The sequence below is a fragment of the Rhinolophus ferrumequinum genome, chromosome 6 (assembly GCF_004115265.2).
Source record: "Rhinolophus ferrumequinum isolate MPI-CBG mRhiFer1 chromosome 6, mRhiFer1_v1.p, whole genome shotgun sequence".
Taxonomy (NCBI): Eukaryota; Metazoa; Chordata; class Mammalia; order Chiroptera; family Rhinolophidae; genus Rhinolophus; species Rhinolophus ferrumequinum.
This window is the reverse complement of record NC_046289.1, coordinates 70,422,936-70,447,811: the sequence shown is the minus strand read 5'-3', so window position 1 is coordinate 70,447,811 and position 24,876 is coordinate 70,422,936. Positions and strand designations below refer to the sequence as shown.

The window sequence follows — 24,876 nt, the reverse complement described above, 5'->3', positions numbered from 1 at the left end:
TATTTTGTGCCAGGTACGTTGATAGATGCTTCTGGAGGAATAACTCAGTGACTACACATTTATAGTCAAGGAAACTCTGCTTAAACTGTAGTGTGTGAGAAACACAGGCCTAGAACCAACAGGCAAAAGATTTTCTAAGGAATTTACTGGATGGGATATGAAATCGAAGTGTGACCTAGAATGGTGGGCTGGGCTGCTACTACAAGATTTTACCTTCATTATCATATAATCTTGTGATAAGATTGTAACAGCTTTCATCTTCAGTATGGCTTGAGTTAGTTTAGGCACATCCCTGCAACACTGAGCCAGCTAGCGGGATTCTCATGAGGACACTGTGGCTTCCTGTTTCCTAGAAAAGTTGAGGTTTCCCCACAGGTCATCTGGTCGACATCAATTGCTCATAAAGAATGAACACCTTCAAGAATGCAACACCTTGAAATTGAAAACTCTTTGGCTTGGGTGACTTTTCTGATGTAAAAATTTTGACTTCTGTTGGGTTCAGATTTCCTACGTATAACAATAAGTCAAGTAGTGAGTTACCTCTCAGGCATAGTAAGTAAGATAAAAAGGTGACGGTTTTAAAAAACCATTTTGTTTGTAATATTTATGCTGGGGGCTCCTGGTATATATGCTGACAAATTCTCTGGCAAGCTTCATGACACAGTGGAAAAAATGTGGAATCAGAGTCAGGCGGCCTGAATCAAATCGCAGCTTTACTCATCTTGATTGCCTTGGGCTGGTGACACTCAGTCACTTACAAATTGTTCTGGAACCTGGTAAGTGTGGAAACAATAAATGAAAGCATCCCTTAAGTCTTGAGCCCTATTTCCTTCAGCTACACAATGGAAGAGTAAAAAAAGCAGTCAACTAATACAGCTATCCCTCAGTGTCTGTGCAGGATGGGTTCCGGAACGCCCATCCTTAGACGCTTGACTCCCTTTTATAAAGTGGCTCAGTACTTGCATATAACCTATGCCATTCTCCTGCATTCTTTAAATCATCTCTCGACTATTTAGTACATCTAATACAATGTATATGTTATGCAAATAGTTATTGAACTGTATTGTTTAGGGAATAATGACAAGAAAAAAGTCTGCACATGTTCAGTTACAGGCAACATCTTAGGTCAAATTGCATAGTATGTGTCAGCAATACTGTAACTTGAAAAAAAATATTTTTGACCCACGGTGGGTTGAAACCACAGAAGTGGAACCCAAAGATACAGAGGGCTGACTGTTTATATGAAGTATTTGGTAAACTGTTAATTCACTATAGCATGTTATTTTCTATATTTTTAATATTGCCTTAAATGCAAAGGTAAGAGAAATCAGATAAGCAATAACATGGAAAAAGTCGCCAAAATTTTCAGGAATTTTTGACCCTTTTATTGCAACTGGCTAGCTACTCAGAAACACTGTCTCCATTTGATCAAGTTAAAAACAATTTCGGGGGTGTGGCAGTTAAACCATTCCTAAGATTTTTCTCTTAAGATGCCGGCCCGAGTCTCTGGAACATGTGGCAGGGAACCCATATGCTGACAACCACATATGCTTGACCAACTTCTATTTCTAATTCTGGGACTCCAGGAGAGAAGACTTACAACACAAAGCTTGAACCTCTCATAATTTTGCTTGTGGAATGGAAGCAGCATGGGATGAAGACATGGCATCTCACCCAGGGTTGGTCTCTCAAACTTGCAAGTTCTACCAGAAGAGACAGAATGTGGTCTTTCTGCCTGAGGCCTGCGGCAGCAGTGCGAAAGCCTGCAATGCTTGGAGCCTGGGCACTGTTCTTAGAGTTAGGGAGACTTCACAGAGCCAGGTGACTTCATCTGACTGACTCCATTTACCTCACATGAAATGGTCGCCCTGGAGGACACCTAGTCGTGACATATTCTATTAGAAACATCCACTTTCAAAATAGACTCTCAGCAGGTAATACAGGTCAGCTCGGTCTATTTCTAGTTCTGCTTTGGCAGGAACCACAAAGGGAGTCGGAACTCACTTTTTTGTGCCTTTAGAATCCTGCTGGCATATCCTCACCAAATACCCACCCTACCCTTTCCATGGTGACCGATGGGACTGATCAAAGGTCACTAGTGCAACTGCTGTCAAGTATCCTACACCCCTATTCCAGAGGCTTCAACACTTCTGTTGATAAATGGTGAGGATTCGTTCTCTTAAGAGAGACTCTAACAAAGATAGAAGGTCAATATAAAGGGCAATAAGATGTATGAACCCCAGGGTAGTGTTTTCAGACAAACCAATCATATCTTGACAGTCTATTGCTCTAGTCTATGATTTGAAAGCATATTCTAAAATGGATAGGAACAGGGAACAAGATAAAAGGCAACTATATTAAACCTGGGAACTTCCTTCTTCTTTAGACAAATGAAATATTTGCAGACTCTGATACTATAAAGCAGAGTGATTATATATAATATATATATGCAGACAATCTTCCTCTTGAAATGTTAATGGTTTATAGACAATAAACTGCCCTGTAGAAGAAATTATGATCTTGTTTCCACGTGTCAAATCGTAGGAGTCACCTACACTATAAGGATTACAGAAATGAATTTGAACAAGGTTTGGCATTGTTGCAAAAGGTCAAAGTCTTCCAGGATGCTACATTATGAAAATCGCAGCCAAAAAACTAAAAACAACCGCCTTCAACCCTCACATCCTATTTCCTTTACTTCCCTTTTATTATTTTATTTCCACAGGAGACAATTGTCAATGTTCAGGAACCACAAGCAAAACTGTCATAAGCAATAAGGGTTAGGAGAGGAAGATTATGGAAACATAAAAGAAAAAAGAACAGAAATCTGTTTCTGGGCATTTTAAACTAGTTTTCAGAAGACTCTGAAAGCAAATTCCTTAAATCAGAAGAAAAGCATAGCCCCAAATACACAGGAAATATCACCAATTATAACAGAATGCCCGGATGCATCCTTCAAGCTAAGCAGGCCATCTCTATTTGATGGCGTTTGTTAGAAAGCCAGTGCCTTTAGTCAAGTCTTAGAAGAGCACCCTGTTGGGGGAGTATTAGGATTGAAAGGCACTGGCACTTACTAGGGCATCTCTCTTCCTCCTCTGTTGGCTTCTCCTTCTCTGGCTTGGGAGGGCCTTTGATTTTATACACCAAGGCACGGAGTTTTCCAGTCCAGGAAGTGTCCTCTTCCTCCTCTTCCTCTTCCTCCAAGGGAACCCCTAGCAAATCACAGAACAGAGTGAAAATCTCAAATAGTATATGAAACCACCATATGATTGAAAGAACCTGAAAACTCTGCTTCCCACCCTTCTGGAACTTTAAGTATTTACCTATATGATGTCTTTTGGCAAATTTTTTAAAAACATGGTTTCTTGTATACAAGACCATCAAGCAATTTCAATCCCAAGACTTAACTCTTTCTAATCTATACCCCCAAAGGGTTCTGGAGTCTCTAGATTCAGATATTTCAAATGAAAATACCATCTATTATCCAATATATTACTCCATCCACTGATGTACAAGTAGCTGGGGTTAAGAGCCACTTAAGCCCAGCAGACATGGATCAGTGTAGGGACTGCTGGCTCAGAGTCCTTAAGGGCAGGAGTTATAATACCATGTCACTGCAAAAGCTGCAAAGCAAAAAGAATCAGAATTTTGGCTCAGCTGGGAGTAGAGTCCCAACTACCTAATGTTAAGTAAATTGGGTGAAGTCTATGTAAGGATCAGTTATTTGCTTTCCTTCTTCATAGAACCTGTTCCTTCTCATACCTCAGCAAAGTCTCTTCTGGGTGGAAAGAATTTCAGTCATGAATTATGCCAGGATTATTTCCTATATCTTCTCTGATCTAAGTGGTTTGGATAGAATCATTTCTTGAATAATTAGTATTCTAATTTTAAAATAGAAAAATAATGTCCCAGTCCGGGCCCCCGCTTCCCTCACTAGCTTCTAATGCAGAAATCAGGAACAGGCTTGTCTTGGATAAAGCTGCATCCCGGAAGCTTACCACAGTGAGTGAGAAGGTCCTCATGGAAGTCATACAGCTCTTCTCGGATCGCGTCTGGGCAGGGGCAGTTCTCTCCCAGTTGAAAGTTAAGAAGCATGTTGATCTTTGAGGGACAAAACAGAATGGCTAGTTGGTTCTCAGTGTCGGTCCCAAAAGCTGAGATCCTGCCTTAGACAGACACTTACTGTTCTTTGCAAATTTTATTGAACTCAATTGTTTTTTTTTTAAACGGTCAATCTTTAAAGGTAGCTTGCACTGTTTTTCTGATTGTAAAAGTAGTTTACTGATTGCACAAAATTGGGATAATACCCAAGGAAGAAAATTTACTGAGATCTCACCACCCAAAGATAGCCACTATTAATATTTTAGTAGCTTTCAGTTTTTGTGTATGCAGATTGAGGTTATACCCTATATAAACATTTTTTGAAACTCAATTTTTCCACTAAACAATTTATCTTGAGCATTTTCTTGCTTCCTTAACCTGATTTTTATAGGTACACTGTATCCCATCATATGGATGAATAGCAATGTGTGTAAAATTTAGTGACCTGTTATATTTATGCTATTTTCATTTTTTATCCTTATAAATAAAGTTGACTTTAACTGCCTTTTACATAATTTTTGTTCAAACTCTGACCATTTCTTAGGATAAACTGCTAGGAGCAAAATGACTAGATCAAAGGTTTGCATATTTAAATGGTTTTTGACATGAATTGCCAAATTGCTCTCCAGGAAGCTCACAACAATTTGTATTATTAATATTACCAAATTTATACAAGAGTATTTCTTTGCCATCTCCATTATGATAATATGAGTTAACACACTTTGAAATATTTTCCAGTTTAATGGGTGAAAAATGTCAGATCCCTGTTGCTTTAATTTGCACTTAATTGGTGAGGTTGAACATTGTTTTACCAAACGTAAAGACCATTTTTATTTCACATTTTATAAATATCTCCTCTATGATCTTCCTCCATTTCTCTGTTGGGTCATTATTGTTTTAAAAATTAATCAAAAAAATTAATTTAAAAATTAACACTTTGCTCATTTCTAGACTATTAATTCCTGGTAACATATGCTCCAAATACGTTTTCCAGTTTTCAGTGAGCTTTTCATTTTTTTTATGTATTTTTTTTTGATATGTAGGTTTTATGTTTTGCAGTCAATCTAGCATCTTTTTCTTTTTTTTAAATTAAAATTTATTGGGGTGACAATGTTAGTAAAATTACATAGGTTTCAAGTGTACAATTCTGTAATACATCCTCTATATACCACATCGTGTCATTGTAGTTTTGTCTCAGGGATTCGTGACTGTTTTTGTACTATGGACCACTGACAGTCTAGTGAAATCCATGATATGATTCCTTCCTTCTCTGATTAATATTTTAAATACTTAAAATAAAGTATAGAGGATTACAAAGAGAAACAATCATATTGAAACCTTGTTATCAAGATCATAAGAAACGAATTTGTGATAGTAACATATATACTTGCTTATTAACTCATTAAACAAAAGGATCTGGTGGCAGGTCTCACACCCACTGTGATCTTGAAGTGGTGATGGATGTAAATGATATTTCAAGGTATTACAGCTACTTTAATAGGATATGAAAAAATATGCAACTTCTGATGGTGACAAAGTCAGGTACTTGCTTTGCTGCCTCACTTAATAACTGAAAGACATGGTATCAGAGATTAATGAAAAGTTGGTAAAAATAGAGCTGTCATTCATTTCCCATGCAGATTCCTGGACATCTGAATTCTTCCCATAGACCTATGACTCCAGGCTAGTGAATACCTGGAGGGATTGAAATGGACAAAGGCAATCTTTTCCATTTTGCTGCCTCAGGCAGTGAAACCCAAAACCCAGGCAAACGGATATTTTCTCCTTCTGCTTAGGTTTCTAGGTTTAAAAAATTCACAATTGTTTATTAAACTCTCCCCTTATTGAATATTGTTAGGAAGACCCTTAGTCAAAGCTTCTACTGTAAACAATTTTTTAGACGAATGTAGCGATATGGTTTGTAATAACATTGAATTTATAAAACAGGTTGGGAAAGCAATTTTTGTAGTTGTTCCACAATGTTAAATTATGGTAATTATATCAACAACATACATCAATAGGTTTATTGAATAAAAATAAGATCTAAAGATCTGGATTCAGAGTCAGAAAATTAATTTCTTTATTGACAGATTTTTTCCTTCAGGGGAACACTTAGGAAGCCATGGCCCACCAACGTCAGAACATAATAAAAAGGGGAGTGAGCCGAATTTTCTGCTGCAGGTCTTATGTACCCTTTAATGACACGCTTTTCAAAGTGAAAGCCTTGCTAACTATGTTTGCCTAATTTGCCAACCACCATTGGACTAATGTTAGTTTTACCTATTCTTGTCCTTAGTTACATCCCCCAAGATTTTAATTTTTTTTCTATCTCTCTGAATACTGTACGGATATGGTGCTGATAACCTCTATTTTTCTCCTCAAAGGTTACAGAAGGATGAGATAATCCTACCACTGTTTTAACATTCTAATTCTTATGCATCCTATTTTTCAGGTGATTTTGCATTGCTCTCCCTTGAACCTGATCTAAATCCTCCGTATCCTTTGTGGATATTAAATTCTTAATTATTTAGAGAGCTTTATGGATAGGTTCCTTCTGGAAATACATTCTCTAGGAGGAGTGGCAGACGGGACAGCTGAGTTTGACAGCACTGATGTCCCTTTCTTTTCATTCCTAGACCAGCAGCATCAGCATCACCTGGAAACTTGCTAAAAAGGCAAATTCTTGGGCCTCATGTTAGACCTACTGAATTAGAAACCCTGCAGTGGGACCAGCCATCTGTGTTTTATTACACCCTTCCGGGGTTTCTGATGTTGGCTCAAGAATCATTGGTCTAACACATTAGGGAAGAATTTCTTGAGTTACAGCCTTCCGAAATGAGTCTGAAATGATTGCTCAGTGGACTGTTTAGAAGCCTAAGGCGGAAGTGACAGCAGGCCCTGGGAAGGCAGAAGAGAAGGGAAGAAGGCAGAATGGGGAAAGAAAGGGTGGGAGTCAGCATGATCCTTCTAGGAGTCAGGATCGTGAGCTACATCCATGAGAATGGGGTTAGATGGACAAACCCAGTGCTGGCTGGGATAAGGAGATACCAGCAAACATACATAAACTCTACTGACGGGGTCACTGACAGAAGGTCACAGAACATGGTAGGAGGCAACTGCAAATACCTCTAACACTAAAATGAATGACAGCTCATAGTACTTAAAAAATGTTTACTGTATGGCAAGTATCCTGCTAGCCAATCTAAATGAATTATCTCTTGGGATCCTCACAAGAACCTGGGTGCAGGGGGGAGACACAAACGTTATGTGCCTTTTGTGGCTGAAGACCCTGTGGTATAGTGAAGTGATGTGCCCAAGGAAGGCCATACAGCCAGTGATAGGGGCGCCTGAATGGGAGCCATGGACTGAGCCTGTCACCTTTGTTATAATCCCATTATCTGCCTTTTCATTATTCACAAATACGAGTTCCCAATGAAACGGGGAATGCTCACACTTGTTGCCATTCTAACCGCAGTCTGACAACATTTGTAAAGCCTTCGAGAGTAATTCAAGCCCACCACATTTTCCTCAGCACAGTAAAAATTACCTATTCCCATCAATCCAACTGGCCTTCTCATTTTGCCTCCAGCAAAGAGATGATAAGCTTTGCCTGCTCTTTTCAAGGCCAGTATCCTTCAAGTGAATCTTTTAAAAGCCAAGATATGTGGTCCATTTTTAAGCCAATATAAATATGTATGTTCTATAAAATAGGTTAGGAAAGTAATTGGACCAAGTTGTGCCATGAATATAAAAAGGTGGTAGTCACGTCGGCAACAATTTATGAACAGGCTGCTTACATTATGAAATGTAGATAAGATCCAAAGATCTGGTTTCAGAGACAGAAAATGAATTTCTTCACTGAAAGATCTCTCTTCTCTTTTGAACACCTAAGGAGCTGTGGCCAAGCAGCCTGCAGGATATACGCGAGCGGCTGAACAGTGGGACAAATGGCAACTCTTATTCTACAAGATTCCCCTCTCTCATTTGCAAGTTTCTCACCAGCACTTTGAGTTTCTTTAAAGTAGCCTTCTCATCTGGGCAAGGCTGACAACAAGATGGGGTATTGCACAGAACAAGGGCAACACCTTACAGAAAGGGATTCACTTACCCAGTCCCACTCATGGGACAGGGGGGCTTCATGGGGCCGGGGGGCTTTGTGAGGGCCTCAGTCACTGGGCAAGGAGGTTTAGGCACTTAAATGAGTAAGACTGTGCACCTACTCTTATACGCTGGGAAACGGTGACCATATTTTGTTGATCTGAAAGAGAGTAAGTGACTTCTGGAAGGATTGGACAGACATTTTTCTGACTGGTGGATCCTTGCTGGGGCACAAGTTGGGTCCTGACAGTGATCTGGTATTTGACTGCGTGATAGGGACATAGGTGTGAGCGAGTGAGGGGAGGAAGGAAACCCTGCCCCACGTGAAGTTTTGTTTGGAAGGATATGTTCCTACTCAAAAAGGAATTGGCAGGCGCTCCTCAGAGGTCAGTAGCATAGGACTAGGCTTGATTCCTGGTGTTTTGCTGGGTCTTTCATCTCCTACAGCTCTCGTGGCTACCCCAGGCACATGAAACTTTCATGTGCCCTATTCCGTAGGGTTCAAGTTCTCCCATAGGAATGGGATAGAGGCTCAGAAAGGGGTTCTCACCTGCTCCTGTGGGGGTGAGCGGAACTCCTTGGTCTTCCGGGCGGTTAGAGCTGCAGACATGTTCAGGGCCTGCATGAGCTCATTGTAGCGGAACTTCTGATTTGCCTGGAGCTTCGAGACATAAATGTCGCCAAATGCCACAATGGCCTCCACTCGGTGCTGCAGCTCACAGTCACAGAAGTAGCTGAGGAGCTCACACATCTGGAACAAAAGTGCACATAAATGCTAATATAATCATACTTCATGTGAACTGGTGAATCACCTAACATCCCCATTTTACAGATGGTAACACTGAGACTTAGGCGATTTAAGCAGCTTGTTCGGTGTCACATGGTAAGCATAGAGCTGTTACTTGAATCCGAGTTGGCCTGAATCCAGAGTCCAGCTCTTCACTACTAGGGCCAGGAGGACAACAGGGAAATAAGCTCCCTGAAGACAGAGTAAACCTGCCTGCAGAGAGAGAGTGAACAGCATTTCTCAGAGAGTGTCCTCCCAGGGCTCTAAGCTCAGCACAGAAACCATTGCCAACTTGCACTGCGAGCACTGGCTCCTTCCTGACATCTTCCAGCTTTCACTGTTTCTGTTTGTCAGCACTGTTCTTCTGTGATTAGATCTTTAGGATTGTTGTTACTAATCTTATCACTATTAGACTACTAACAAGAAAAACAATAGCCGTAACTTATTGAGCAGTAGGTGCCAGACATTCTGCCAGGCACTTGCCGTACTTCATCTCCTTTAATCCTTACTGCATTCCTGATATTTTTATTAAAGTTCTATTAACCCACCTCCACTTCACCCTCACGGGATCCAGACTCTCTCTAGTCAGTCTGGGTGATGAAGGACTCTCCCCTAGCTGCACAGTCTCTGCACACCTCTGCTCCCGCCAGGTGAACGGGGACACAGAGCCTATGCGTCATACTTGTGATTATAATTACAACATTTAACTTAAAATTATATGAGCCTCGCTGGGCTTATCATGGTGATCACTTCTTTAGGTACGTGACTGTGGAATAACTATGGTGTACACCTGAAACTAAAATAATATTGTATGTTAGCTGTATTTTAATAAAATTCTTAAAAATAAATAAATTTCCAAAGAGAAAAAACAATTATATGAGCCAATGAAATAGGAAAACTAAGTTGAATGACTAGGGGACCTCTGTGAAAGGCAAGTTTTTAAAAAAAGAATGCTAAAAATTGGGTGTGAGGTAGGCAACTACAACAAATTATGGGAAATCATAAAAATCTAGAAGCATTCTGCACTCAGCTTTCCAATTACCTCTAAATGTGCAATCTACTTTAAAGATCCCCAAAAGGCAATTGTAGATGGTGCATGACAGGTGTCATCTATGCACAAGAGAAGACTATTTGCCAGTCAGAGACTCACATTAGAGAAATGGTCCTGGCCCTATAGTAGAATAGCACATTTATGTATTTTAATACAAGGTTTAAGGTACATGTGTAAAATTTGTTATGCTACTCTTCTATATTCAATGTTTTGATTAACTGACCACCTACCAATCCAACCACATTGGATCAGAGAGCTTCAACTGCAGATTACTTTACTGTAGTACATTTTATGAAACATTTTCATACAATATTTTATAAAAATGCATTTTAATCTAGTGGTTTACTATAGTATCATTTACATGTCACAAATCATAAAGCTAAGGCTCTCATGGCTATTGACTAGGCAAGTTTATATTGGTAGGTGAGGGGCAGAGGAGAGAAACTGAAATCCAGAGATGCCTGAGCCAGGCTCACTCTGTGAGGCAGACTGTTCTACTCTATTCATTTTCACTTCTCTTTTCTTTTCTCAGTGCCCAGAAGACTAAAGTTATTGTCTTCAGTGCGTCCCTGACGCTAGCTTACATCTGATAAGAATGTGTTTTAGGAAGTGTTGAGGTTTCCTCGGTGATGCCCAGGGGACAGCTCTGCATGAGCCTGACCTTTTCCTTAGCTCACATGGCAGTTTCTTTCAGTGCTAGTGGAACATCAGCTTGGTGATCAGAGCCTGGTAATAAATGAGAGCAGGTGATGAGTGTGGTCACTCGCTGAGCCAGTTCCTTTGGTGTGCTCCACGGCCAAAGGCTCCTTTCCCTCTCTAGACAGGATCTCACAAATGAACCCTTTAGTCCCAAAGGGTAAAAGATAAGACCAGGGCAAATCCATCACTGGTACCCGAAAGACAATTCTACAGTGCAGGCCTCACTGACGAGGGTTGGCATCTTTACTTTGTCTTGGGGAGACTTAGGGAGTACATTCCGTCTCAGGAATGAGCATGACCGATGGGTACTCTGAACATCTCTGCTACCCTCCAGGTTCAGGCCAGTGTCCACAGTCCCAGCCTCCTCACTGGGCTGTACTGTCTCCCTCCTCAGCTCTTTCCAAGGGCCCCAAGTTACCTGCAGCTTGACAGGCTCCGGTAATCGGGTCTGTAACAAGCCTTTGACTGGAGCCTCCTTGCTGGCTTTTTCCCCAGCCTCCACTGCCTTCTCCTCTACCTGAGTCACTTCCTCCTTCTCTGCTCCCTTTTCGGGCTCCCCACTGTGCTCTCCAAACACAGAGGGATCGATCAGGAGGAGGATCTGCCGAACGTCATCATCGTCAAACACCCCCATGACCAGCAGGGTTCCAATGAGCTTCAGCACAGGCACAAACTGGAATTCCACAGACCCCCCAACAGGGTCCCGGATGTGAGCGCCACTGCACCGCACAGCCTCTCTCAGCATGCTCAGTGCCTTCGTCTTGAGACTCTCCAAGGGGATCTCAGGGCTCTGCTTCTGGTGCTCCTCACTGGTCCTGACAACGCAAGGGGTGGAGAACCTGAATCCTGGCTTGAGGCACGTTCTCAGGCCGACTGCAGGCAGCCCGTGCCTCTTGGACTTGTCTGGGTACAGGCGGATTTTCCTGGTGGTGCTGGTGATGGGGATGATGTACTCATTCTTCATCATCCGCTTTCTCTCCTTGGCGTTGGCCAGATGGATGCTGATGAGCAGGTCATAGAAACCAGACCGGAGCAGGCCGGGGAGGTACTTGTTATCAATCGCATAGAAGAGCTGGGAAAGGTCCACGTGGCTGCACAGGGCATAGGCTACTCGGCTGTTCCCCAGGGCACACACAGCGCTGTAGAGTCGCAGCGTGTGGTAGTGGAACTGCAGGAGGTCCTCCTGCTCACAGAGCTCCAGGATATCCACACACCTGACAATGAATGACACAAGCAATCAACCACTCCACAGGGAGAAAAATGCCAGAATTCAGCAGGGTTTTTGCTCTATGAATCCCCCAGGGATTTCACCCAACCCCTTCTACTCTATTCAGGGTTTAGAAGGATGGAGGCGTCTCCGTCCCACTTTCCCTTCTAGATCATTATTCCTCTCCCAGTTCCGGGCCACATCCCAGTTCCTGATAATCCACCATGTTTAACTTGAAGGGTCTCAAAAGTTTGTAAGACTTAAAAAAGATATTAGCTTGCCAAACATTAAAGTCTTCCTTATTAGGGAAAACCCCAAATCTCAACACTGAAAAACTTTGAGGTATATGACAGAGGTGAGTTGGTCCTTTCATTTGTAGGCTCAAGGGGACCCCCTGTTTCCTGACGGAAGAGGCCCTCAGAGGATGTAGCTGCAGCCCTCCATCAGTCTGCCTTCTACATCACCTGTGTAACCTCCACTCTCCCATCATTCCTGGGGCTTCCCTTCCCCTGAAAACAAACACACTGCACTCTTGTCCAGAGAGGGAACACAATCCATTCACTTGCTCCTTCCTGACTTTAGAGATCTGTCTGCCTGTGTGTTGTTCCCTCGTTTGTGGGGGCTCTGATCTTTGCTTAGATTTTCCCTTTTGTCTTGCTCCTCCCCCTGGATCTGGAGACCCTTTACAATTAGCTTACATGGCTGTCCTATTGCTGCCCGTGACCCAATAAAATATCTAAAAGGGAACTATGCAGGGATCAAATACCTCTACCCTCTATTACTTTATTTTTTTAGTCCAAGAGATCAAGGGGTAATATCCATAAAAATAGAACTTGCTTCATACTACACACAGAAACTGTGCTAGATTTTTACCTATACAATCTCATTTTTTCCCCCCGCTCCCAGCAATCCTTTGGGTGGGCATTTATCCCACTGTATCCATGAGGAGACTGAGGCGTGGAGTGCGTGAAGTTAACTTACCCAACGCCAAATAGCCAGAAAATGACAGAGCCAGGGTTGAACCCAGGCCATGATCCAAGAGGGCTTCTTAATGAGGGAAGGCCGGGAGCCTGATTCTTTGTTCTCTAAGCAAGCGAGGTATGCCCCATCCGTCCCCTTTTTGCCATCAATAAACATGTATTTTCAGTCACAGTAGGGTTTTTAATTAAAGGCATGGCAGTGTTCCTGAGTGCAGGCACCCGGAGCTACAGTGAGGCCCTGGGGCAGACACATCCCAGTGAATATCCTGCTGTTTCTGAGTCAAGACCAGAAGTGGGGAAGGGAAAGGACACGCACTGAGGCTTTGGGGAAATCGACAGTCATCCTGGGACTCAGCAGGGCCCTGGGCCAATGAGGATGGTGCTCCTTCCCTTCGGGGCTTGCTGGGCCCTGCCTCGCTGCCTCCCGGGCCTGCCCCGTCCTCGCGGGCCCTTCCACTACCTGTTCTCCTCGGGGATGTGGAGTGCCATCATCTGCAGGGGCTCCAGGCACTGCACCACCCAGCCGTGGCGCTCGCTCACACGCTCGGTCTCCACCTTCAGGAAGCTGCTGGGCATGCGGCTCCAGAGCACGGGCTGGATGGTTTGGACGTCCAGCCGAGGGGGACACTGTGGGACTGGGTTCTTTTCCTCACTCTTAAATATGGCCGCCGACAGGGGCATCGCGTTCTGGGGCAAGGCAGAAAGGCATTCGAGAGGAGAACACGCATGCAAGGCATTCTGGGGCTGGATAATGTGCCTGGCCCATGACAAGCACTAGGGTTAGTATAAATTCGAGAGAGACAAAGGTATCCAGGGACCGGTAAGGACTTTGCCAGCATTAATTAAGACCTTTCCTAACAGTTTATATGAGCTTTGATGAATTATTTCAGTACCCAACAGAAGGAGAAGGGGAAAATGAGAACCAATGTTCTGTCATAAGAATTTTACAGGCAAGTGTAGGAGTCTGGGGGTGGGGGTGGGAGGAGAAGTGAGGGAGTGACAGATTCCCCTGTTTTCTGAGTCCTGAGATTTCCCCCCCAATGGTCAGTATGGCTTCTCTTGTCATGGCCATCAGAGGAGGGGACAGATAAATACCTTCAGCTTCCCAAGTTCAAACTGAAACAAAGAAGTGCTTGTAGGCTGCAGGAAGACTGCCGGAAACACTTTTGTATTGGGTTCTACCTGGAAACCAAAACAAATGGAGAGGTTTGCCCCAAATTATAAAATCATAAGTGGCTACGTCATTGGGTGTTTCCATGAATGCTCTCACTCTAACTTAAGCTGCAAGAGGACAGTTCACTGGCTGGTCATTCTCCACTGCTCAGAAATTCTCAGACACCTGGTACCTACTGGCAGGTAGTGTCACTGCTCCTCATCTTCCACACCCTCTCCCTCTCTCTGCTTGGGGCTGCACCATTTCACATCATTTCATTCTCTCATTCATGAAACTGAAGCCAACAGCTTTCTCCAGTGCTTAGGAAGACAGTCACAGATGGGAGCCACTAACTTGCCACCAAAGGCGATGCCTGGTCACGGAACAATGAGATGTACTGGCTCTTCAGAGAGCATGAGACACCTGCCCAGAGGAGGTGATATTAATAATTAAAGATGGGGTGGTGACTTCAGTATTATTTCTGAAGGCGAATAGACATTGGTCAGGCAAGCACAGGAGGCCTTTTATAGCAGGGCTTCTCAACCCTGGGACTACTGATGCTTTGGGCTGGGTCTTTCCTGTGTGGGCTGTTCATTGCAGGATATTTTCAGCATCCCTGGCCTCTACCTACTAGATGTCATGAGTGCCCACCACCCCCACTGCAGTCATGATGATCAAAAATATCTTCAGAGATTGCCAAATGTCCTTGGAAAAGGAAAGCACCCACAAGCTTAAGACTTGCTGCTGTGCAGGCAGGGACCAGGAGGTGCTTCCCTAGAATAACAGGAAGAGGCTGCCTCCAGAGCCTGTCTCCTCTCTCAAAGCCCCTCCTTTCATTTGGTTCCTCTGGACTTGTCTCCACCCCCTTCTCTCTCTTTATGATTCTAGCTCTTACAGTAAATGGTGTGGATCACTGACTGTCTTTTAGCTGCCACTTAGATGAGGCATGTGGATTTATTTATTTATGACATTGGGGCTCCATTTATCATTTGCTCACTTTGACGGAGGGCTGTTGATCAGACTTGGAGGGTCATGGAGGAAGGAGTTCAGTTAATTCTACCAACTGACGTACTTTGCCTTTAAGCAAATTCAGACATTAGGAAATTCTTGCAGCTCTCCCGACTCACCAAATTAGGGGATATTGGACGTTGTGGACCTACTCTAAGGTGCCGCACCTCCTCCGTGAGTTACCCCGTTGTCTAATCTCCTCCCCTAGAACCTGTCTTATTTCTAGCAAACATAATACGGCAGAAGTGAAAGGACTGTTATTCCCTTGATTAGGTCACAATTATATCAGACTCCATCTAAGCAGAATGGAAAGAAAGATTCTCCCGTTGGCCGTGGAGAAGTAAACTCCATGTTGTGAGAGGAACATGTGAGAAGGAATTCCATGGAATTGCACGAGACTGAGAATGGCTGGCCCCTGGCTGCAGCCAGCAATAAATGGAGCCTTAGTTCTACAAATGCAAGCAACTGAATTCTGTCAACAGCCACGTGAGCTTGGAAAAGGACCTGGAGCTCCGCAAAAGAACAAAGCCAGGCTGACCCCTTGATGGCAATCTTGTGATATCTTGAGTACAGGACGTTGCCAAGCTGTGCCCTGACTCCTGACCCGTGGAAACTATGATACAATAAATGAATGCAGTTTTAGGTCACTACGTTTATGGTAATTTGTTATGTGGTAATAAAATATGAATACAGTGAATTTTCTTTTTGTCAGGGTATTTGTTACAGGCTTCCTTTACAGAATGAACTGCCTCGATGCATTTAGATATACGATTTCTAAAAACACACATTTTAAGGGCTGCAACTTAAAAGAAGCAGGGAAGACTGGTTAAACCCCAGCCTTGCATCCATCACGGTCATTCCAGTACACTGCCGTGGGCTCATAGTTCAGGGGCAAACATTTACTTCATCCCCAAAGCTTCAGGTACCCATGGGTGATAAGAGTGGATAAATGTCTGTAAAACCAAAGTATAGGGACAGGACGGCTAGAACTGCCTCGCTATGTCTGAAAGAAGCTTTGTTAAGGATGTTCCACAAACGATTATTTAGTGCCTGTCATACAGCTGCTTTGTGCCAGACTCTGGGTTTACTGTGGTGAGAGATATAAATAGGAAATTCTGATCTGATGCTGGCGGGACTTTGGCCATAAGGTGGCCAAAATCCACCTGGGCTGGCCCCAGATTTCTCAAATACCCATTGTGTGGCATCTAGGACATTGCGAAAACCTCAAGTCATCACACTTTGATGCAAGGGGAGCTCTGGAGGCTGAGAAAATTTCACCTGGACCAGCTCATGAGTCTGTGCTCACAGGGAGAGAGGTGCATTCAGCTGGAAGTTGCCTGTGCTGCCCTAAATCATACTGGTACAGAGTGCTACTGGCTGAAGAGGGTGGCCCATTTTCAGGTTCCTCGGGACTGGATCCTGCAAACTTCATAAACTACCCAGCCAAATGCCAAGGCCCTCCTCGAACCTCCCTGCAAAGAGGACGTGCTCTGAAAGCCTTTAGGATTCCCTGGGGTAGGTGTATTTCTATCCTGCAGAGTATAACCGCATCACGACGAACCAAGGAACTTTTTCTTCAGTCACTATAATAGAAAGATAACAGAAGTGTGGGCTCATGGTGGTGTACACAAGGTTAAAGCCGGTGCCTGGGTAAGCAGAATCCTAGCTGGCCCTCCTGACTCCTGGGGTTATTTCTGTGATCATGTATGTTACATGGCAGAAGGAACTGTGCAGAGATAAGAGAGGCTACTCACCAGTTGACCTTAAGATAGATTATCCTTGTGGGCTTAATCTAGTCACATGCACACTTAAAAGGCAGGTGTTGTCTACTTCTCGGGGCAGAAGGGAAAGTCAGTGAATTCAATGCATGACAAGAGTTGGATACGCCCTTGGGGCTTTGAAGATGGAAGAGGCCATGTGAGAGGGAATGTGGGTACCTCTGGGAGCAGAGAGTGGCCCTGACTGATGGCCAGCAAGGAAACAAGGACCTCAGACCTCAGTCTCCAACCACAACAGGACCCTGCCAACAATATGAACGAACTTGGAGCGGATTCCTTGCAGAGCCTCAGACAGAGGCAGCTCAGCCCAGCCAACACCCTGATTTTGGCCTTGTGAGGACCTAAGCAGAAAACCCAGTCAAATCTGCAGAACTGCGAAACAATAAATGGATGCTTTTTAAGGCTGCTAATTTTGTGGTAACTTGTTAGGCAGCAATTAAAAAACGAATATAGTGGCTTCATAGCTGAGTTGGGCAGTTTGACAACAAATACTTAGTAAACACTCACTAGGTATTTCACCTACACGGGATGCAGCAGTGAACGTGAGAAAAGGCCTCTGCCCTCAAGGACTTTATACGCTGGATGGGGAACTTACATTTTAATGGAATGAGCAGTGAGCCCAGATTTGGGGCTGCTGTGAAGTACCAGATATTTTTCCCTTTGTGTTTAGGTACATTTTATCACTGGCTGATCTAGACATTCTGTTTCTAATTAAGTGTGAAGATCAGGGTATATTAACTGGCACGAACTGAAAGCTAACCCCTTTGCAAATCTGAATCTCACAGCCGGCCAACCTCTCAGAGCAGTGTGTCTTGGGTGTCAATAACCGAGGAATAGTATCTCTTGAACATACATTTTATTTCTCATTTCACCCATGATTACATTACAAGGGACAGAAAAAGGTATTCAAATTACATAGCAGTATTTAATGGGGAACTCAAAAAATATTGTTGGAGAGAATCCGTCTCTCAGTATTTTGGTTACTGGCCCTATCTGAATAGAAAGCCAGTGTATAAATATTGCTGCTCTGCTCCTCTCGAGATAATTGAAAAATGAAAATGGCTATCGCTGCAGAATAATAATTATGCCACTGCTGGGGGACCAGAGGCACAGCTGGACACTTTAGCGTCTCGCCTGACGCCTGGAATGAACAGGGGGTTGGCTGGGTGTGAACCTCCCCAGGGCTCTGGTGCAGAGAGGCCTGGCTCACGCTCTGCACTCACAGCCACATTCCTCTGTGGGAGGCAGGAAGCCGAATGGAGAAATCAGGATTTATATGCATGGAGTAGAGGCAGGTGTCCCGGGAGTAGGTGCCAACACGCAGCTCAGAGAAAACAAGTGACTATCCCAATGTCACCCAGAAACTACTGTGAAAGATAGAATGAAACTGGCAGCAGTGTCCTGCTCTTTGTTGTAACATCTCCTGAATATCTCTTCCCTGAGGCAGGCCAGGCACTGCTGCTGTGAACGCCATGGGTTATTTATTTATTTAGGGACCTTTGAAGCCCAACTAGCCTTAAAAGTTATTAGATGCCTCAGAGCTCTCTGCAGCTCAGGGAGGACCCTTCAGTCAAACTCATTTCAGAAGTTAATGGGAAAAAAGCTAATGGATTCTGAAGGACAGCAGTAATGTATGTAAGCATTCTCACGGGACTGGGGGGAAGGTAGAATCTTGAGCAAGTATTAGAAGGATATCTTACATTCAGCCTCAATGTCTGGTTTCGAAAAGGTCTCTTTTCTGGGAACAGCTGGTGGGGCCCCAGCTGCTGGACCAAGCCTGCTGCATGGGTTGATGATTCCACTTTTTGCCAGGAGGAGAAGGAGGTACTGGAGAGGAGGCAGCTGCCTCCATACCACCAGGCTGTCCCCGGGCCCCCAAAAGGGATCGGTCTCTCTGTTCTTTGTCACCAAACATTTCAGATTTGGGGCAACTACTCTATCTCTCCCCTCCAGATGCCATCTCTCCAACCACAGGCCAGAGAAATGACTGCCAAGAGGCTTTACAGCCTGGAGGCTGTGACCTGGGGCTAATCCTAGAATTTAGGGGTTCATCCATTTACATAGCAGGATGCTTTTTATCTGCTGTAGCTAGCTAAGCTTCCTTCACTACTGCCGTACCATTGTCCTGGGTCAGCAACCTTCCCGGAGCTCCTCATTCCCGGTCCCTACCTCCCTACCTTTCTAAATGACTTTCTCACCACTCATCATAAAGCCTCACACTAGTCTGTCCACTGTTCCTCACACATAATACTGTCTGCTTCCCTATTTCCTTAATGCTTCCTGTGCCATTCTTTCAACCTAGTATACTGCCCTCTCTCCATGTGGACGAATTCTTTTTTTTTTTTCCGGCTTCAAAATCAAGACTTCTCCGTCATGAACACTTTCCAGACCACTCTCAACGGAGGAGAGCTCTTCCCTCTCTGAACTTGGATAACACTATCTGTCCACACATACGTGAGACTCTCCGCTCTACCCTTGGAGTGTCAAGAAGGTTTAATATAGAAATTTAACTCCTTATTTTAGCTCTTCCCAGGTATGCTTGGTAGAACTCTAGGCTTATAGAACACTAGTAACTGTTAAAGTAAAAAAAAAAAAAAAAGCAAACAAAAAAGCTGTTTTTTGGTTCAATAAGTTGAGAAGAGCCTGGTTAGGCAGGTTTCTTTCTAAAGTATTTCTCAAAGTTGACGTTTATTGCAAAACTTCAAAATGTGGGAAATTCAGAATATGTGGTAATTTCCCAAGCTTACCTGGCCATCAAAGACAAAGATCCTGCTTAAAGGAAATCAGGCTTCTCGTGCTTAATGACAGGTAAACTGACATGATGTACAACTGATGGTTTTCCTGAGTAGTTCTATCAGAATTCACAGTCAACGAAATAGGGAAACATTATTTATATAAATGCATATTTATATAAATCCATAGGGAATGACAATCACCTTTTGCAAAGGGAATACTCCCTGGCACATTAATCAGTTTCTATGGGTCTATATTTTGAGCATCGGTGTTCCTTAAAGCGGGGAGTACCTCTGTTCACCTTTTAAACTTTACATCTTCTATAGCGCAGGTAAAATAAAAGTTGCACAAGAACCATTTATGGAATAAATGCACAACCTTTTTAGAGCCCACCACGGAAAAACTGCTTATCTTCTAGAAAGAGGACCAGCGTATCTGATCAACCAATAAATATGACACCTGCCCCTCCCCCGTTTGTTCCCGTTCCATACTGAAACGAAGCCACTTCGCTCTTTTGTGTGTTTGTGTCCCGAGATGGTTTAGGGGCCCCACGGGCTCATCCCCTGCATGCTCTGATGGGGATGCTGAGGATGGAGAAGAACGAGGAGCAGAGCCCTAGGCACCCAGGCCAGGGACGTACGTCATTGTCTGGGCCTGAGAAGCCACCCGTACCTGGTAGCAGGTGCCAAGTTCTCTCCCATTGGCCGAGAACGACAGCATGCCCATTGCCAGGTCCACGAGGCAGCCGATCTCCAGGTCCACATTGCTGCGACTTGATCGTTGGGAAGTGGCCACAATGTCCCCACCCCAGACCATGTAGCAGTTGCTGCGCTTTACACTAGGAGCCAAAGAGATGAAAGGCACAGAATCAGGTTTGGGACTGGGGCAGTTTGCAATCAGGACTCGGGGATGACATATCCCAGGCTTTCCAGTTTGCCCCAATAACTTTTTCTCTTTAATGAATTCATTCTGCTTCAACCCAGTTTCCTCAGGCATGAACAACTCAGTTTAGGGATTTGGCGATCTATTGGGCTACTTCGGTCCGAAAAGTGTAACGTTCAGGTATCTGTTTCTAGACTCCACGTCAGTCCACCCCTCTGAAACAGATAATGGGGACGGTAGTATTCCCACCTCAGAGATGGGGAATGGAGGCACAGAGAGGGTGACCTCCACAGGCGGACTCAGGCATTTGGTGTAAGAGGCAGAAACAAAAACCTGTGTTCAGAGTCCTAGTCCAGTGTCAGGACAAAAAGTCTGTAAGACACTTGGAAACTCAAAGCCACATTCCTTAGGATGGCAGGCCTGGGCCTGGGCAGACTTGCAAAGTAGGTGGAGTTGTCTCCGATGGCCTCCCACCTCCCGGACCTACAGCATCCTGCCCTTCCCAGCTCCCTGGAGTTCTGCCCCCCTACATTTTCCCCTAACTACCAGCTTGGGTGCCTTTCTCAGCTGGCTGTCTACCAACCCTCAGAATGTAAACTCTAGCACAGGTGCCATTATTTAGATTTAAAAGCCAACTCTAATAACCCCAAAGCCTTTAAGGCTCCAAAGCCTGATACCTTCATTGTAAGATTTTAAATCCTGGGTGGGCTTTAGAGAAGTGGCACCATGAACCAGGTGATCCTGGAACCCCTTGCAAGGGCTGTGGGCAGGGAGCAGTCAATTTGGTCTCCTCCTAAGTCAGGCCCTGGGGGTGCCCTCTGAGGCACCCAGTCGCTTGAAGGAATACAAAGTGATCTGTCTCAGGTTAAATGAGAGAGGGACTTTACGTGATACTAGAGCAGCCCCTCTAAACATGGTAAGGTCAATCTAATTTGACCTTGGAAAACTAAGGGTTGATAAGAATTCTCCAAGGTTCTTTCCTGCTCTAGAAGTCTATCACTTTTCCCTGTGACTGGTAATCCCCTTTGTAAACATATTCACTTCCTGTCCTCCCCTCCTGTCTGGGGTCCCCTCAGGCGGATGCCTCAGTGTGAGTCTCCCCAGGCAGGGCCAGCGCAAGCTGCTCCTTGCAAAGAGTGATAGCCATTGCTAGCTTTCCATAAAGGTGAAACGGCAGTCATGTTCCTACTGCTGTTTAGTGATTACAGTACTAAGTACACTGATGTCTACTACGCAATTCAATTAATAATGTATTAAAGCTGTAGGAGTGTGACGTGTACACGCCTACACTTCAGTCGTATTTTAAAGGGCCCCAAATTGAAATGCCTGAAAATCGATCCTGTATTTATTTCTTGTTATACAAGAAAAAAGACATAAGAATTACTGAGCACCTACTATGTACTGGGTCTTATTCTAGGTGCCAATTGTGTCAGTTAGTTTTCACCATAAATGCTGTCACTGAGGCTCAGATAACTCAAACAATCTGTCTGGCGTGGCACAGCCAGCAAATTGGAGAAATCGATCCAGTGGGGATGGGCACATCTGCCTTTTGTTTTTCTGATTAAAGAGGAAAGTCTGGAGTGGTCAACTACTTTCACATACTTTGCTTTCCAACCTAAACCAGATGTTGTTTATAGCATCTGCTCTGGGTCTCATAACATGACAGACATGCAGTAACAGTAATAATAGCAGTTAATGTTTATTGAGCGCATGGGTTGAGGCACTGTTCTAGGTATTTTTGTGTATTATCTCATTTAATCCTCATAACACTCTATGAAACTGGAACTATTTTTCTTATTTTATAGATGAGGAAATTGAGCCCAGGGAGGTTAAGTGACTGGTCCAAAGTCACACCTCTACTAAGTACTGGAACCCAGTTTAAAACCCTGGCAGTGTGCTTCCAGAGTCTGTGCTCTTCACCACCTGCCCACAGTGGTCCCCGACATAGCGAGTTACCTGACCCCTGGCCTTTGATGAGGCAGTGACATCTAAAGAGCACTGGTTACAAAAACATTCCTGACCTTGTAGGGAGAAAGGTCATCTTGAGAAACAACTTATTATATCTCTACACATATCCGCATGTCGCAAGAGTCTATTAAATGTCAGGTGGAAACAAGGCATGGTCTTCTGGGTCACCTCTGGGGCATAGCTGGCCAAGAATTCTTTCTCTGGTGGCAGCACCAATGGACTGGTGGGAGGGCATGGGTACGCCTAAATAAATGTGCTTTCCCTAAAGTTGCCTAACTTCTATTCAGTGGTTATTATTCATGAATTTGTAATGTCTCTTTCATGTTCTTCATGCTTTCAGCCATGACAAACTCTTGGGATGTGGAGTTTTGACTTGATCAGTTGCTGTGTGATGTGGTACATCTTTTTATTTCTTCTGAAGTGACTACTCTCAAGCACCCAGGGATCTTTCTCTGTCTTATGTGGAAGTTGTAGAAATTGGGGCTTGCCAGGAAATCATGGAGAAGAGTCTGAGATGGAGTCCAGACCTCCCCATTGTCCATTTATATCTCCCATCCCTGGGTTGTGCTTTATATATGTGATGAAGTTGCTATTTTCTCTAATAACACTTCTCTTGTCATCGTATCCCCTGACCCTACACCGTTTACTTAAGGATTTTTAAGCCTGTGCTTCACTTTCCCTTTTTAACAGATGCTGGATGTTTCCTTCTTTGGGGGTGTGGGGATTAGAGAGAAAAAGACTGCTTGGGGGAATGAGAAGCCCCCTTACCTTTCATGGACACGGCCTCTTTCATCCCCCAGAGTAACAGTCACCGTACAGTTTTTACTCAGGTCAAACTTTTCACTGTATAAGTGATAGTCAGGAGTCACCCATCCAACCCAGACACAGGAGGGGTCCTGTCCAGCAAAGATGCGGATTGCGTAGTAGCACTGCTGAAAAGAGACCACAGAGGAGTGAGTGGCCCCCAGTCAGGGGGCGCATGCTCAGGAGGAAGAAATAATGCTGCAGCCCACTTGGCCCTTTCTTCTTAAAAAGCACACGTGGTTCTAGAGGTATATTGCATCGCACTCTATAGACTTGGAGGAAGGGCTGACTAGAGACTTTGGCTTCCTTATTTTTCTCTTTACCGTTGTGCTTTAGCATCCAGAGAAACTACCACCCTTTTCTCAGAAAGTACTGCTGATGGAATAAACAGTAGTTTCTCAGAATGACCTGCACAGGACCCGAACCCTCTCCTGGGCCTCAGGGCAGACCTGGGCTGCTGGGGAGAGCTGGGCACTGTCTTGGCCCCCAGAGAGAGAAAGTCGAGGCTCAGAGAACCCCTGTTATACTTTCCACTTCTACAGGAAAGTCCAGGATATTCTTTTTGAAAGTCTTGAAAAAGATGCTGCAAAAGAAAGCCCATATTGTGGCCAAACATGATTTGTATGGTCACCAGGCTCAACGACAAAGTGTTGAGAATTACAGCAGTTTTTGGCAGGTGTCATAACAGTTGTGAAATGTATCCCTATGTTATAATTCTAACTAAAGAACTAAGGTAAGTGATTGCCTCATTATTTTCTTTATAAAACTGAGCATATTTATTCTTAGTGAAATGACTTTTATTTGTAGTTGGTTATATATATATATATATATATATATATATATATACACACACATATGTATGTGTGTGTGTGTGTGTATATATATATTTGATTAAAAGATAAAAGGGTTAGCCAGACAAAATGGGGTTTGAACCTTGGCACTGGCAGCTATTAATCGTGTGGCCTTGGACGAGGGATGTGTCCTCTCTGTGCCTCAGAGGGCATGAGATCGTCCGTCTCATGGGGTTGCTGTGGGAACTGAGTGGGAAGCTGAGGCAATGGGCCCAGCGCAATGCCCTGCACATTCTGATTGTGTGACCGCTGCTGCAAGATCTTTTTCCTGATGGCAGCTAACCTATGAACTCGGGATTGCAGGGTAATTTTATAGAAGGAGTGACATGCACGTCTTCCCAAGAATTTTTTTTTTGGGGGGGAGGTCAGGTGTTAAAAGAAGAATGTGAAAGAAGAAAAAAGAAGTTAGCAAGTGTTGTTTTCGGACACTGTCTAGCTATAGAAAAGGGACCAAAAGCAATCTCCATCTTCTGGGCTGGGTCCCTGGCTCCTTCTTCTCATTGGATTGCTTTCAACATTATTCCTGGCACTGCTCAGAGAGAGGGAGAGTTGACTTATGGAAATTCACATAAAGAAGCAAACAGATGGATTAAATTAAGATCCCACCCTCCCCAAATGATGTTCATTTTAATCAGAAAGGCAGTGCTGGGCCCCTGGTGGCAAACGGGCAAAAGTACACAGTGATGCCCAATGAGATGCTCTAGGTAGAGCTTCTGTTTTGTACTGAATATCTGTCGTTTCTTCCCCCATTTGAGAAATGCTGTAGACGAGTTTTG

At 44.0% G+C, this 24,876-nt stretch overlaps 1 protein-coding gene across 1 annotated transcript in view; it reads right to left on the bottom strand.

The window, feature by feature from the left end:
• The window catches only part of RYR3 (ryanodine receptor 3), a 479,789-nt gene that overhangs the window by 151,653 nt on the left and 303,260 nt on the right, over window positions 1-24,876 (bottom strand). Inside the window, exons 31-38 of the mRNA XM_033107698.1 lie at window positions 23,214-23,374; window positions 20,268-20,433; window positions 14,019-14,105; window positions 13,384-13,610; window positions 11,155-11,950; window positions 8,750-8,950; window positions 3,999-4,101; window positions 3,075-3,212 (exon numbers count right to left, since the gene is read on the bottom strand). Coding sequence (XP_032963589.1) covers window positions 3,075-3,212; window positions 3,999-4,101; window positions 8,750-8,950; window positions 11,155-11,950; window positions 13,384-13,610; window positions 14,019-14,105; window positions 20,268-20,433; window positions 23,214-23,374 — 1,879 coding nt within the window. The remainder of the gene's footprint in view (window positions 1-3,074; window positions 3,213-3,998; window positions 4,102-8,749; window positions 8,951-11,154; window positions 11,951-13,383; window positions 13,611-14,018; window positions 14,106-20,267; window positions 20,434-23,213; window positions 23,375-24,876) is intronic.